Raw genomic sequence first — 16,821 nt, forward strand, 5'->3', positions numbered from 1 at the left:
TGCCACACAGCACTGTTCCCACCCCCCAAGTCATCAAGATCCATGGTACGGCCCTGTAAAACGTGGACCACTTTCCATACCTTGGGAGCCTATTATCAAGAGTAGACATCGACGACGAGGTTCAACACCACCTCCAGTGTGCCAGTGCAGCCTTCGGCTGCCTGAGGAAGAGAGTTTTTCGAAGATGAGGCCCTCAAATATGGCACCAAGCTCATGGTCTACAGGACTGCAGTGATACCCGCCCTCCTGTATGGCTCGGAGACAGGGACCATATACAGTAGATATCTCAAATCACTGGAGAAATACCACCAATGATGTCTCCGCAAGATCCTGCAAATCCCCTGGGAGGACAGACGCACCAACATTGGTGTCCTCGATCAGGCCAACATTCCCAGCATCGAGGCACTGACCACACTCGACCAGCTTCGTTGGGCGGGCCACATTGTTTGTATGCCTGACATAAGACTCCCAAAGCAAGCGCTCTATTCAGAATTCCCTCATGGCAGGCGGGCCCCAGGTGGGCAGAGGAAAAGTTTCAAGGATGTCCTCAAAGCCTCCTTGAGAAAATGCAACATCCCCACCAACACCTGGGAGTCCCTGGCCAAAGACTGCCCTAAGTAGAGGAAGTGCATCCAGGAGGGCGCTGAGCACCTTGAGTCTCGAGAGCATGCAGAAATCGAGCGCAGACAGCGGAAGGAGCCTGTCTGTCCCACCTGTGACGGAGACTGTGGTTCCTGTATTGGACTGTTCAGCCACCCAAGAATTCACTTTGAGTGGAAGCAAGTCTTCCTTGATTTCGAGGGACTGCCTATGATGATGATGATGATGACTCCCCTCGGTCTGCATCAATGTCTTGGGCAAACCTTGAGGTCCTATCAGTTTTGAGCAGTACTTTTGCTAAGGATTGATCGTTTGCATTTGTCAGTTAAGAATTGCTGTTTGAGCAGCTTCACTCTCAAAAGTCTGCCATTCTAGGCCTGAAGGCTTTGCTCTATCTCCAGTCCTGTTGATCACATACTACAATGAATGACGATAGATTGGCTACTCTGTTCAATTATTTGCACTCAGAGGTTTAGGGAGGAAGTTCCAGAGCTTAGGACCTAGGCAGCTGAAGGCATAGCCGCCAATGATGGAGTTATGAAAATTGGAAATGCATAAGAGGTTCGGAATTGGAGGAGTGCAGAGATATCTGATGGTTGTAGGGTTCGAGGAGGTTCCAGAGATATAATGGGGTGAGGCAATGGAGCGATTTGAAAACCAGGATGAGAATTTTAAAATCTAGGCGTTGCCGGACCAGGAGCCAGTGTACGGTCAGTGAGCACAGAGGTGATGGATTAACGGGACTTGAATACAGCAGCAGAGTTTTGGACGAGCACAAGTTTACGAGGGGTGCAATCTGGTAGGCCGGCCAGGAGAGGCAATAGAGGCAACAAAGGCGGGATGAGGGTTTTAGTAGCAGATGAGTTTGAGGCAGGGATGGAGACCGGCGATGTTACGGTGGTGGTAGTAGGTGGTCTTGGTGATGGAAGGTTATGGGATTGGAAGCTCATCTTGGTGAAATAGGACGGCAAGGTTGAGAATGGTTGGTTTGATTTAGCCATGGCAGTGGCCAAGGAGAGGGATGGAATTGTAGCTGGGGATTGGAGTTTGTGATGGGGACCAAAGACCCTGGCTTTGGCCTTCCCAATATTTAATTGGAGGAAATTTCTGCTCATCCAATACTGCATGTCGAACAAGCACCATGACAAATGAGACAGTGGAGTGATCGAGAGGTGGTGGTAAGGTCGAGCTGGGTGTTGTCAGTATATATGTGGAACCTGACATTGTGTGTTCAGATGATGTCACCAAGGAGCAGCATTTAGATAAATATCTTTCAGCCATTATCATTAAAAAAATTATTGAGTCTTTTATCTGATTGATGTTTGTGGGACCTTGTGCACAAATTGCCTGCCATGGTTTCCCATTATTATAACAATGCCTAGAGTTCAAAAATACTTAATTGGCTCATTCAACATCCTGAGGTCATGAAAGGTGCTGTATAACTTCATTTGTTTCTGTCTTTTCCCTCTTTTGCTGTATATTTCCCTGTCTTCACTTCATAAACTATACTTAATTAAAATCAAAGGAATGTTCTGTTTCAGATTGGAATCCAGAAAATTGGCACCTTCTGTTCTACATAACTTGTACCTTTTCCTTGGGGCCCAATTTTGGCCATGACTTGCTCCAATTTGTTTTCTGGCGTAAGTTTTAAAAAATGCCATTTTTCCCAATAAACTTGATCCAGAGTAACTCAGTTAGGTACGATTTTTTTTTTTTTAGTTTTTTTTCAAAAGGTGTCATTCCCAGCCACTTGCATCAGTTTGGCCATTTATGCCACTTTGGCCAGCTAAAATTTACTCCAAGTCGAATTGGGTCAGCGTATATGGCCAGCTCTGAAAAACATTGCGGGCAGTTAAGAATTCGGCGCAGGTTAGTATATTTAAAGCACCAAGACTTACAAAGCACTAAACAAAGCACAAAAATAAGCATTCAATAACAAATAAAAAAAAAAATACAAGGAAGCTGAGAGGACCTGCACCAAGACTTGTAAAGCACAAAACAAACCACAAAAAGTAATAAGCAATCAATCAATAACAAATAAAAAAAAAATAAAAGTCCTACCTTTTTTATGCCAGAAACTAGTTTCTCTCTTTCCCTCCCCCCCCCCCCCCCCCCCCCCCCCCCCATTGCCCAATCAAAACTCTCCTCACTAAACAAAGCATAACCATCAATAAATAAAACTGAAGTCCTACCTCGGCCCGAGAACTTAGCAGGCCGGCCGGTGCGGGAGGCCACTCTGCCGGGCATAGGGTGCGGCGAACATTTAAAGGTAAGTGCGCTGAATAAGGGGGTTGGGGAAAATTGGGCCCTTGGAGAGTTATACCACCTTGTTCTGGAAGCAGTGGACTATTTGAATATTAGCTTAAAATGATCAGTCCGTCAACTCAGGCCATTGATGAGTTACGCCTTATTAGACAGACACTCAGTTATGCAACTATACATGCCAAAAAATTGTCTGTGGTGCATGGATCAAGATTTGGACATGGAGTGCTCTGTGATGTCACTTGGTAAACATTTCCAGTTGAAGAATTCTGATCCAGTGCAGTCAGCATATACGCAGCTGCTATTCACATTTCAGTGTGCAGTGGATCAAGATCACTTGGGAATATACTTTATGTCCTATTTCATGCAAATGATTCCCTACATCGAATACCCTTTTCAAACCTTTCATCTCTGATTCCCTGTGCAAGCTCATACTGGTCCTATTCAGCCAAGGTCAGAATGGAATACATAAAATACAGCATTGCTGTTGAGCCTTGTTAAAATTAGGACCATTCATGAACTCTAGGTTCTACTGGCTGAGTGTTCCTGAGTGACGAACGTGACTATAATAATTCGGTCATATTTCTAATCCTTATTTGAAATTTCATTTAGATTTAGATACTCCTAGAACACTACCTGTACAGTTAGACAAGGAATGCATGTTGTGCTGTCAGCCCAATTTCCATGAGAAGGGAATTTCCATAGGAAGAGCAAATAAGGCTGAGCCCCCTCCTTCCAGTAACTTACTATGGACTCAATTTCCCCCAAAGCATTTTTTTGGCGTACGCCCATTTTTTTTTTGTGGCCCAAGTATGCCAAAAAAAAGTGTTGTAAGTTGGATCTCTTCATTTTGGCGTGGCCTAGCCTTAGGGTGGTGGAGCCTTGATCTGCACCAAAAAGATCGGGTTGCCATGGTAACCAGGGACACTGCGTATACAGCCACCTCCCAACACAGGAAAATAATTCTCTCTCTCTCTGTCTCGCTCGCTTGCGCGCGCTCTCACACACGCACTCTCTCATTCCCCCCCCCCCGGCCACCTATTGGGACCGGACTGTGTGTGAGAACCAGGGACTCAGAATGGAACCAGACAGCCTTCCTGTTCGTGTGCGGACCGGACAGCCTTCGGGAGGAGTTGGAGGTAAGTTGCTGCTATGTGTTTTTCAATTCTTTCAGTGTGTCCAGGCATCTGCTGTGCCGCTTTCCTTACCTGCGCCAATTTCCTTAACTCTAGGGAAGGTTTTTCAGGACAGGCCACATATGCTGGCCTAATCAGAACTGGAGTAACATTCAGCTGGCCAAACTTCCCTAAATGGCCAGAAGTGGCGTAGGTGGCTGGTTATGCCCCTTTTGCTGAAAAAAAACTGACTTAAAATATTCGTCACTAACTCAGTTACACTGGTGCAAATTGATTGGGGAAACTGGGGATTTTTACATTAGACCAGAAAAAGCAGCCTGCTCAAAAAAAAAACGGCGCAAATACTAAGGAAAATTGAACCCTGTATAACCTACAATGTTGTGTGTCTCAACCTTTGGACAATGTTTAATGTTGCTTTTACAGAATTAATTCTCCTCCTTTATCAGCTGGTCTTGTTGATGAACTATTTAGGCTTTTTTTTTTACTGGGTCCATTGCCATGCTTGATAACCAGCCATTTTGAACAACATTGCTTTTTTGGAACATTACTTTCTTGGCACTTCTCAAAGGCAGGTGGTTTGACAGTATAGTACAGGTACTTAAGTCTGCCTTAGATCCAGGACCCACTGGTTGTCCCATTTCCTACAATCAACTACAACATATAAAAGCAAAATTTAGATTACTACCCTTTTAGAGGTTGGTCTCTTTATTTTCTACCATATTTTTTGACATTCTCATCTTTGGCCCTTCTGAATTGTGTAAGTTTCTTCTGTTTCTCATTACCACTTTGGTATAAATGAATGGAATGCCATAAGATATAGGTCTTTTAAAGTTGTGTTTAAATTGGAGGGATTAAATAAGATATACAGCTGTAGTGGAATGTCATGGAATTCCCACCTAATCATTCTGAGACTCATGCCCCAATGGTTAACTCTCTGGTATTGGGGCATGTATCGAGATATATGTAATGTATGACTTTGAAGACTATGTTGTAATTACTCTTTTTGTACATTTCTCAACTTGTGATCATCCAAAGCTTTTAACTGTTCTGGTTTATGTTTTGCATGCTGTGCATTCATTGGAGTGAAATATAATTCAAAGGGTAATATAATTGTTCTTCCTTTCATTTTTAAATAGGGAAACTTGGAGTTTATGATGCAGACGGAGATGGTGATTTTGATGTGGAAGATGCCAAAATTTTGCTAGGCAAGCATATTATATTATGATTTTTATTTTGCATGGAGTTTTAAATGCACATCTTTGGCAGTTGCATGACTAACTTTGGTTGGTGTAACACTTACTTTTAAATGCTGCTAATGAATGAAATTGTGTGATCTATGTTGAACAATTTGTAACTTTTTTTCCCCCTCAGTGCACACTAAAAGTTGTGACTGGCAAAGACATTGAAATGATGCTTCTGGGTGAAGGAGCAAATAAATGTGTGGAATGCATTGTCCAATAGGCAGAGGAATGTACATCAGAATAATTAGGATTGGGGAAAAGAATTAGAAACATAGAAATTTACAGCACGGAAGGGGGCCATTTCAGCCCATCTTGTCTGCGCCGGCCGACAAAGCCGCACGGCCCTTGGTCAGCAGCCCTAAAGGTTACATGTAAACTATGAACAATGACGGAAAGGCAAAGAGCACCCAGCCGAACCAGTCCGCCTCTCTCAACTGCAACACCTCTTATACTGAAACATTCTACACTCCACCCCAACCGGAGCCATGTGATCGCCTGGGAGAGGCAAAAATCAGATTAAAAAAAAACCCAGGACAATTTTGGGAGAAAAAAATCTGGGAAAATTCCTCTCCGACCTATCCAGGTGATTGAAGCTATTCCAGGAGATCACCCTGGCCGTATTCTATTCCCTGCAATACTTACCATTATATCTGCGCCGTCCAACAAAAGGTCATCCAGTTTAATCCCAATTACCAGCTCTAGGTCCGTAACCCTGCAGGTTACTGCACTTCAAGTGTCTATCCAACCATCTCTTAAAAGTGGTGAGGGTTTCTGCATCCACCACTCTTCCAGGCAGCGAGTTCCAGATCCCCACAACCCTCTGCGTAAAGAAGCCCTCCCCCTCAAATCCCCTCTAAACCTTCCACCAACCACCTTAAAACTATGCCCCTTTGCAATAGACCCTGACACTAATGGAAATAGATAGTTACTATCCACTATGTCCAGGCCCCTCAGTATTTTGTACACAACTTCCTCTGTTCCAATGAGAACAAACCCAGCCTATCCAATCTGTCCTCATAACTAAGATTCTCCATTCCAGGCAGCATCCGAGTAAATCTCCTCTGCACCCTCTCTAGTCCAATCACATCCTTCCTATAATAGGGCGACCAGAACTGCACGCAGTACTCCAGCTGTGGCCTAACCAAAGTATTATACAATTTAAGCATAACCTCCCTGCTCTTATATTTTATGCCTTGGCCAATAAAGGCAAGCATTCCGTATGCCTTCTTAACCACCTTATCCACCTGGCCTGCTACTTTCAGGGATCTGTGGACAAGCTCCCTTTGTTCATCTACACTATTAAGTGGCCTACTGCTTAATGTGTATATCCCTTCCTTATTAGCCCTCCCAAAGTGCATCACCTCGCACTTCTCTGAATTAAATTCCATTTGCCACTGCTCTGCCCACCTGACCAGTGGATTGATATCCTCCTGCAACCCATGACTTTCCTCTTCATTATCAACCACACAGCCAATTTTAGTGTCGTCTGCAAACTTCTTAATCATACTCCCTATATTCAAATCTAAATCGTTGATATATACCACTAAAAGCAAGGGACCCAGTACTGAGCCTTCTTCAAATACATTTAAAAAAACATACATGTATATTTACAAATGCACTGACTTCTCACAATACGTAGGTGTACATTGGTGTGTTGGAGTGGGACATATGCTGAAAACAGTGTGCTGTTTGGGCATCAGGATAATTTGCCAATGTTTCAGGAGTTATTGAGGTTCTTAAAATGTAGTGATGAGCTTTGTAGGATTGAAGCATTGGCTTTGAGTTTGTGCTGGTTTTATCAGTACAATCCATATGGAATCGGCCAAACCAGTGCAAAAGATTGAGGAATTTTTAACGTAAGTTACGTCGAGCATAAATTGCATTTCCTTGATTTTTTTTTAATGCTGGTTTAAAAAAAAAAAAAAAATTGTGCTGGAAAGTGGCCCGCCTACAAAATTGGCAGTGCCCTCAGATCGAAATAATGGCCCTGAAATTCTGTTTTGGCCTTCCCGCGGGCATTTTAGAGAAAAAATACACACCTACCTTAAGCTGCTGCCCACGATCGACTTTCCGATGCTGAGATCTCTCCTGACTGCCAATCGCAGCGCGTGCACATCGACGCATGCGCAGGCCTGCAGCTGGTGTCACATGGCTCTGGGCAGCCAATCAGGTAAAGTATCGTAGTAATAGGATTCCGCAGGGCCCTAAACTCCCATTACTATGATTTGTGATAGAGCCCGAAACACCCAAAACACAGCCCCATACACCCAAAACACTAATTAAAAAAAAAAATAGAAAATAATTACACTACATTCATTTAAATGAAAGTTATTAATGTCTTAAAAATTTTTTTCCTGATTTTTAAAGTTTTTAAAAATAAACTCACTGTTGTGGGGAGGGTTTTAATAAAATATGTTTTACTAACTTTATTTTTATATGTTTTTGTGTTTTTTAAAACACTTGCGCCTGTAAAAGTAGACTATGCGCCTGCTTTTTCAGGCGCAAGATTTTTGAGGAAATTTCCACTTAAAAATGTCCTCGCTCCTGAGATGCGGCCATCTGTTGAGCCAGAAACTTGACCGATAGGAAATGCCGGTTTCCAGCGCATGCGCATTGCGCGCTGGAACCGGCATTTCTGTTGCCTTCCTGGGTCCATAGGAACTCCGTACGGACCTGGGGAGGCCTAAATTGTTGGCCCAATAGCATTGCGAGTTTCCACATTGTAGACATTTGAGAAGATTCTTCAAATTGAGCTTTTTTTTTAGGCACACAGGCATTTTAAAAGTTTTTACATATTAATTAATTTACTAAAACTGATTAGTGTACACCATTGAAACGAGTAAATGGTTCAGTACAGTTTTAAATCCTGTTCAGTGAATTAAAATTGTTACCACAGGTAGCTGACTAGACACATATTTAATAAGTTTATTTCTTGTGTGAAACCCATTTTCATCTGGATTACTAAAACTGCATCAGCTTACCACTCTTAAATACATCAAAACATTTTTTAATGCAAAGCAAAATAAATAAACAAGTGTTTGGTTCATGGAAGATTTTATGGTTGTGATTATGCAGTCTTGAACCATAACTTCTCTCTGGAAAAACAGTGCAATTTGCACCTAGTATCCCGATTGAGCCCAAAACAGAAACTCTACCCCATTGTCTCTTATGGAGCAGTGGCAGAGTTTGTGGCTCATTGTAACTTCAGTGCAATGTGCCTGAGTCGTGAGCTTCTATAAATGGGTTCCAGACCACTTGATATTTCTTGAATTCCTACATTACCATTTCCTGACTATTTTATACCCCACGTTTGTTGGGAGGGCTATGTTCCAGCTCATTGGAACATAGCTCACTGACAAAGTCTTGGGCCAATCCAGAAGTTTCCCAGCTTGCCATTTCCCCATCTTACACTCGGCAGTAAGAGGCCCAAATCATCAGACTCGAATCTCTGCTAAGGACTTTCAAGTAACTATGAATCCAGAAAAGCCACAAACTCAGGCTATCCACCTGAGTTCCTCATGTCCCTATGGTGGCATAGTGGTTATGTTACTGGACTAGTAATCCAGAGAACCGGAGTTCAAATTGCAGTTTGAGAATTTGAATTTAGTTTTTCAAAATTATTTTTAAAAAGCTGGACGTATAAAGCTTCATTTTAGATTGTGATAAAACCCAACTGGTTCATTAATGTCCTTTTGGCTAAGGAAACCTGCTACCTTACCAAGTCTGGTCTATATATGACTCCGGTCTTGCATCAACTTGACCCTCTGAAGTGGATGAGCAAGCCTCGCAGTTGTATCGCCATCTTCGCAGGGCCAACTAGGGATGGACAATAAATACTGGCCAAGCCAACAAGGCCCATGTCCTGACATCTCTCCTGCTGAAACTAGTCCAGTTACATAAAATAACAATCTATAGCACAGAAACAGGCCATTCGGCCCAACTGGTCCATGCCGGACGGAGTGTATGCTCCATACGAGCCTCCTCCCACCCCTCTTCTGACCCGATCCACATTCTGTCAATATGGTTTTAATAAAAGAAAAACTTAGCAAAAATTGTGAACTCCCCTCTGATAGGCTCACTCGTGATTACATCTTTGTTCATTGCACCCATTCAGATTCTGAATCTTAAGTAAATTCTCTCCTTTTTTCAGTTTCAGGTAACTTTTGAGTATAGCTTGGTAACATTATGGGCCCAAATTTCCTCATGAGTTGCACTGTTTTTTTGGTGTAACTTGATTTTTCTGATGTATCTTAAAAGTTGCAAACATGACCATTTAATTTGTGCCAGCGTAAGTGAGTTAGTTAGGTTTTTTGTTAGGTCAGTTTTTTTTCAAAAGGGGGCGTTCCCAGCCACTTACACCATTTATGCCAATTTGGCCAGAAAAAAGTTGTACTAAACTAACTTAGGGCAGTGTATGTGTCCACTTTTGTCCGCACAGAATGACCTTACTTACAGTTAAGGAATCGGTGCAAGTAACTACATTTCAAGCACCACCAAGCACCAAACAAAGCACAGAAAGTAATAAGCAATTAATTAACAACTAAAATAGAATCAACCCTGCACCTAAAGCACCAAGACCAAAGTAATATGTAATCAATAAATAAAAAATAGAAGGAACCCTGCACCTAAACAACATTTCAAACACCAAAGAAAGCACAAGCAGTAATAACAATTCAATAAAAAATAAAGAAGTGAAGTAAATAATTAAAGTAACAAATAAAACTACTGCATCAAATCCTACCTTAAACTGAAGGCTGGCCGTGCTGGAGTCCGTTCGGCCAGGGCAAGATGCGGGACACCGGCAAGCCCTTCAGCCAGGGCAAGAATCGGGAGAACACGGCAGGCTGTGGGAGGGGGTAGGGAAGAGTGAGAAAATGCGACAAGCTTGGAGGAGGGAGGCAGAAGACAGAACTCTGCAGGCTTGAGGGAGAGAGAAGGCTGAATGCAGGCTGTGGGTGGGGGTGGGGGAGAAGGCTGAACTCTGCAGGCTGTGGGGGGATGGGGGGAAAGGTGCTGACAAAGAGGGATAGAGAAGTCATAAGACAGAAGGGAGGGGGAGAGAACTCAAGACCTTTGGGTTTACCTTTTTTGGGGAGTGAGAAGAGCTGGGCTGTGTGTTGTCTTAATGGAACATGATTCAGTTTCAATGTAAAAAAAAACTTTATTGAAAATTTTAGAATGTACACTTTAGTGTAATAATTTTTTTTTCTCAAACTACTTTAATATGACATTAAAAACTTGTAAAGTTACATCACTTACAAAACAATTTACATTAGATAACAGTTACAAGAGTAAAATCAACAACAAAAATAACAGCAAAGAAAGGCTGCACCTATCTCAGATCCACATCTCAGTGAATGTGCATTGCTTCATGGCTGGTGGTAGAGGGGTGGCGCGGCGCGGGGTGGGGTGGGTGGTGGTGTTTACAGGTTACGGCTTGGGTCTCTACAGAGACTAGTGCGGGGATTGCCGTGGGAATGGCAGTGGATTGGCCTGGCTGTGTTCCCTTATTGCAGCAGCTACCTCCCTGATGGCCTGTGCCGTCGTTCCCGCTGCCTCTGAAATGTCCTCATGTCCCGTGACATTATTGCTATTTCTGCTGTCAGTGTCGTTACCTCATCACCCACCCCACTGATGGTGTTCACAAGTGATCAGATAAGCTCATTGGTCTTCATACCCAATGCCATCACCTGAGCCACATCTGTTGTACCCACCAGCTCAGGACAGCGTGGTACATTTCTCCTTGGCCTCGCCCTGGGTCTGTCTAGCGGAACCCCTCCAGTGTGAGGCGCAGGTTGGGACGGTGTGGCCATGGGTGTACAATGCTGCATTCCAGCAAGAGTGGGACCCAGAACCTCGAATGGTGGGCCTCTGGGTTTTCCATACTGCATTCCAGCAGCACCAGGAGGCGCAACCTCTGGACTTTCGAAAGTATCCAATGTTGGACCAAACCTTAAACCACTATGTAGGGACTGGGACGAGCTGAAACCACAGAATGTCAAACCAGACCCTAAACCACTATGCAGGGACTGGGATGAGCTGAAACCACAATGTCGAACCAGACCCTAAACCATTATGCAGGGACTGGCATGAGCTGAAACCACAGAATGTCGAACCAGGCCTTAAACCATTATGCAGAGACTGGGCCGCGCTCAAACCACGGAATGACGAATCAGAAATCATGGAAGTACTTGGCAACGGAAGTTCAAGATTCTCCCCTTCATACCTCTCCATGGCCACCCCTCCCCCCTACAAAGTTGGTCAGGCTCGCCCACATCTGAATCTTCTGTATCTTCAGGATTGGCATCAGGTTCTGCAAAATATAGCCAAACAGTCAAATGGTTAGCAGCAGAGGAGGGAGGGGGCAGGATGGATGGCATGAGTAGGCTCACACGTGGCAGGCCAGGCAGCAGGTTGATTTGAAGGGCCACGAGTAATTTTCAGTACATACCCTCTCCCTTGCGTGTGGGCCCAGCTTGTGCAGTACCGATTGCTCTTCTCCAGCTAGAACCCATCAAAGCAGCGACCCTCTGTTCCAAGGGTGTCAATGGGTGCAGATTTGGTGGGCCTCCTCCTGTTTGAGTTCTTTCCCTTTTGTTATGGGACAATTTCTTCTGCGAAGATGAAAATGCAACTTTTTTGAGAGGGTGTCTTTCTGCTGGGTGGGACATCTACAGATGGTCACATTTACAGATGCAATTCCATTGACAAATGAAAATATTGCTTACACTAACTGCTTGACCAAGGTTCTGTCATTTCTTTTTATATTGCCTTCCACTTCTCGTGGTATTCACCACTGCGCAGTAATCTTCTGCAAGTTTGTTCCAGCGTTTATTAATTTCTTTGGATGGCACTTTTACGCGACCTCTGTTGCTCATATCTAGCTCCTGCCATCTTTCCTTGATTATATTCACTAGTACCTCCATTTCTTGATGTGTGAAATTCTTCGTTCTTGGGGCATGGTATTGCATTGCTCTATTGAATTGACACTGATTTTTAAAAACACAAAGTCCTTATTTTGCTTGCAGCAATGAATTATTCTCACCTATGCAGCACTCCTTGTGGAGGTTTAGCAGCTGGTTTCTTGCAGAGTACTCCAAACAGCACTCCTATAGCTTTCAGAACATCAAGCAGGCATCAGTGAGAGGTTCTCCCTTTAAAAATGGCCGATTGCCAATGTTAATGCCCCACTGAGCATGCGCGAACGCTGCAACGTGCATGCGTGTGCTGCCGGCACTCTGTCACTCCGATTAGGCCCCTGCCGGCTCTGTACGGTCAGCATGGACATAGCTCCGCCCCCCTCTCCAGTACACGCCATGCCAGTTCCACAGATGGCCCGACTTGTGGTCATGATCGCAAGTTTTTTTCGGCGCAGCTTTTAAGGTACAAAGTCGGCGGGGGGCTCGAAGGTGCGCGGATTTAAACAGAGGGCCAAATTTGGGCTCTGAGAGTCTGCTGCTTCCAACAGGACAGTTGGATGAAGGAGGAATTTTTCTCTCTCCTGTCTCTCTCAGCAGTTGTTCACAAGTATTTGTTGACGTAGGTGCACCATTAAAGGAAATAAAAATGGGTGCTCCAAGGAAATGTCCAGGCTCTGCCAAGTATACATGTTTAGAGCAAGTTGGACAGCATGGCATTCTCTCTCTCGTTCACATGGCAATGATCTTGCATCTCACATACTTTGTAACATCCACATCAACCCTTTAGGTAGCTAATCAGTAATGGAATAGTACTAGGGATGAGGGACATCAGTTATGTGGAGAGACTAGTGCAGTTGGGGTTGTCCTCCATTGAGAAGGTTAAAGGGAGATTTAATAGAGGTGTTCAAAATGATAACTGCTTTTGATAGAGTAAATAAAAACTGTTTCCACTAGCAAGAGGGTCAGTAACCAGACGACACAATTTTAAGATAATTGAAGAGATGATCACCCTCCTAAACATTCTCTCTCTCGTACACTGGGGCACAAAACAAGCAATAACCAAAGATTCATATCCCTACTCAACAGTAACAGCAAAATTATGGCCATGCGATTGTATGGAACCGCTGCAGCCCAGGTGGAACAAATGGCTTTGTATAGGTCGCCATTCAGTGGTTTTTTTTGTGTAATTTGCTGCAAAATCAACATTTTTTAAAGTGTAAATAAATTGAATATTTACAAAGATCTGTCTTAAGATTATTTTCTGCTTTTGTCCATTTGTGCAGCTTGTAAGCATTTTAAAAACTCTTTTACATTACAGAAATGCAGTTCTAGACATCCCACATTTTAAAAAAAAAATAATAATTCTGCCATAAAAATTCTATTTATTGATTTAAAAAATTGTCCTCTGCACTAAGTTTGGAAATTTATGGCTCCTTACTATTGCAAGACCATTTAGGCAGCAGTTCTGCAGGACCAGTTAAGAATATGTGTTGCAGAAATTGTCGTCTCTTTCTTGTCAGCAAATGCCACAGCAGCTAAACAGAAAATCCACACAGCAGGATTTACTTTTTTTTTTTTACATCCTGATTCTGGGCTATGTATCTAGATGCTTGCTGTACTTGGCTCATTCAGGTATATCGAGGCTGGAGACTGCAATACCATTCCACAGACCTATATGAATCCTGGCTGCTGATGGCCCCGGTTTATGTTGTAGTTTTGGCATTGTTGCATCTAGAGACACCTGTGGGGAAAATCCCCTTTTGATGGTACACAAACCCTGGAGGTAATAGTACTGCCTCATTTACTGCATTGGGGCTGCTTTCAGTAACAGTTTAATGAATTTGCTGCCACCACAGGGAAAAAAGTTAGAAAATATATCAAAAAACATTACTCATTAGTCTCAACTAAGCATTTTTGCAGAAGTGCTATTTAAGGGGTTTGTTTTCATTGGTAAATGAAACAATTAGAACGGCAAGAAACTATGATACATTTATTATTGGTAAATGGAGTGTAATACTTGTTTAAGTATGTAATATTTGTGTGTATATTATGTGCAACATAATGAGTATAAGTTGCTAAGTCCATCACAAGTCTGCTGCAGTTTTAAAGCTCAACATTAAGTGCTAGAAATTGGGTGCATTTGCGGCTCCTGTTAGCGCTCCTGGGGGGCGCAAACAGGGCACAAGTGCCTTTGCAACTTGGCAGGGCGCTGACATCGACTCCCACCATATTGGGCGGGAGTTTAGCGGCAGTTCTACAGCGTTGCAAAGCTAGGTGGGAATGTAAGTTGTGAGGAGAATACAAAGAAGCTTTAAGGAGATATAGACAGGCTCAATGAGTGGGCAAGAACACGGCAAATGGAATATAATGTGGAGAAATGTGAAGTTATCCACTTTGGTAGGAATAATAGAAAAGCAGAATATTTTTTAAATGGTGAGAGATTCTGAAATATTGATGTTCAGAGGGACCTGGGTGTCCTTATACACGAATCACTGAACGTTAACATGTAGGTACAGCAAGCAATTAAGAAAGCGAGTGGTATGTTGGTCTTTATTATAAGAGGATTTGAGTATAAGAGTAAAGATGTCTTACTGCAATATTATAGGACCCTATAATACTCCGTGTGTACAGTTTTGGTCTCCTTGCCCAAGGAACGATATTCTTGCCACGGAGGGAGTACAGCGAAGGTTCACCAGACTGATTCCTGGGATGGGAGGATTGTCCTATGAGGAGAGATTGAGTATACTAGGCCTATATTCTCCAGAGTTTAGAAGAATGAGAGGTGATCTCATTGAAACATACAAAATTCTTACAAGGCTTGACAAGGTAGATTGCAGAGAGGATGTTTCCTCTGGCTGGGGAATCAGCCAAGGGTCACAGTCTCAGAATAAGGGTTGTCCTTTTTAGGATTGAGATGAGAAGACATTTCTTCACTCGGAGGGTGATGAATCTTTGAAATTCTCTACCCCAGAGGGTTGTGGAGGCTCGGTCTTTGAGTATACTCAAGACACAGATCAATAGATTTTTGAATATCAAGGAATATGGGGAAAGTACAGGGAAGTGGAGTTGAGGTAGAAGATCAGTCATGATTTTATTGAATGGCGGAACAGGCTTGAGAGGGCAAATGGCCGACTCCTGCTCCTGTTTCTTATATTCTTATGTTGCACCCGGAGATCGTGATGTCATTGCCGTGTGCATCGTCCCATTAGCGCACCGGACTCGAAATTCACTTTCACCCCCTGCAGCAACACCAGGCGAAAACAGTGACAGCTGCAGGAGGCGTGGATCCAGTGGCCGGCCGCTATCGGGGCGATGATTAAAGGCGAGGTGGCCGAGGTAAGTTTTAATTAAAAAAAAAAAAATGTTTTACCTTTTTCCAATGTTGTTTTCTTCACGGGTTCCTGCCCGTGATAGTTCAGCCCCGCACTCTGAGTGCTGGGCTGATCGCATGGGTTCGCCGTTCCCTTCGTGGTCCAGGTAGGTCTGTTTTAAATTGCAGAGCCTGCAGCGACGGCCCTTCCCTTTGAGAGAGGGAAAGGCCCTTTGAACGCGGCAGCACTACACGGCCCCAGTGTGTAGCGCTGTTGAGGTTTCCGGCCCGCCCGCGTCCTTTGCTGCTCCAAGAAGGAAGTGCAGTGCTTGATTTAGTTCGTGGAACACCAAAGCCAATTTTTTGAGAGCGGGAAAACATTAGCGCCTGGTGCTAAGTTTCCTAGCTTTCAAAAGTTATTACCCCCAAATGGGGCAATAAGGAATTTCACCACCTAAGTCTTCAGAATTGTTAACTTATGTGATTTGAAAATGTCGTTTTTTAGGTGTGATAAGTATGGTTGTATTTCATATAGCTCACCAACTATAAATTCTGCAATGTTAGTTACTGCCAGTAAGAGACATGAACTGGAATTGCAGAATTTCTGTTAAATATAATTTAGAAATTGTAGACATTCGACAGAGTTATCAGTGTTCTCCAGGATAAATGAAAAGCTTCTTTGAACCTCAAGTCGATTATAAGAATCTATTAGTTAACTCTTCCAGCTTAATACTTCACATCTGTCTCATTGTGTTTGGCATTTGGGGTTTAAGTGCAATGCACCAATATTCCATTAGGATGATGTGTAATAACTTTTGCTGAGAGTAATAGTTATCTATTTTGAGCAGAGTAATTATTTGTATTCTCTTTTCACTTTATTTTCTGTGTCTACTTTTATATGTTCCTTCCAGAACTGGAATGCAAATCCAACAAACCTGTTGTCTCTGATTATAATCTAGATGTACTTGTTTTGGTTATTATGCACAGTGTCAAGTTAATTTCTTTTTTACTGGTTTCAATTTTATAACGGCTGTGCTCTAAAATGTATGTTCACTGATGCATTAAATCTGGTCATAACTAAAAACACCTGTTTGTTACATAAGCCTTGTTTCTTGTATTTCAAATGTTTTAGAACATTGTGGACCAAAATATATGTGCACTTTATATATTGTACCCAACTGGATTCTATGGCTCTAGTTATTACTGTACAGGTGGCAAAACTTAGGATCGCCGAATCCAAGTGAGTACACTTCCTAACTTGTATATCTAGTAGCTATTACCTCCAATAGGATTCTGGTCTTCCTGGTGTTGACTAGATTTGAGCTGTTATACTTGTATCCTGAAAAAAATAA

General features: G+C 43.0%; 1 protein-coding gene across 1 annotated transcript in view; it reads left to right on the top strand.

Moving 5' to 3' along the window:
- unm_hu7910 (un-named hu7910) overlaps positions 1-16,821 on the top strand; it is a 397,894-nt gene that overhangs the window by 44,421 nt on the left and 336,652 nt on the right. The window contains 1 exon segment of the mRNA XM_070891910.1: positions 5,135-5,207. Coding sequence (XP_070748011.1) covers positions 5,135-5,207 — 73 coding nt within the window.

Source organism: Pristiophorus japonicus, chromosome 1, assembly GCF_044704955.1.
Source record: "Pristiophorus japonicus isolate sPriJap1 chromosome 1, sPriJap1.hap1, whole genome shotgun sequence".
NCBI classification, from domain to species: Eukaryota; Metazoa; Chordata; class Chondrichthyes; family Pristiophoridae; genus Pristiophorus; species Pristiophorus japonicus.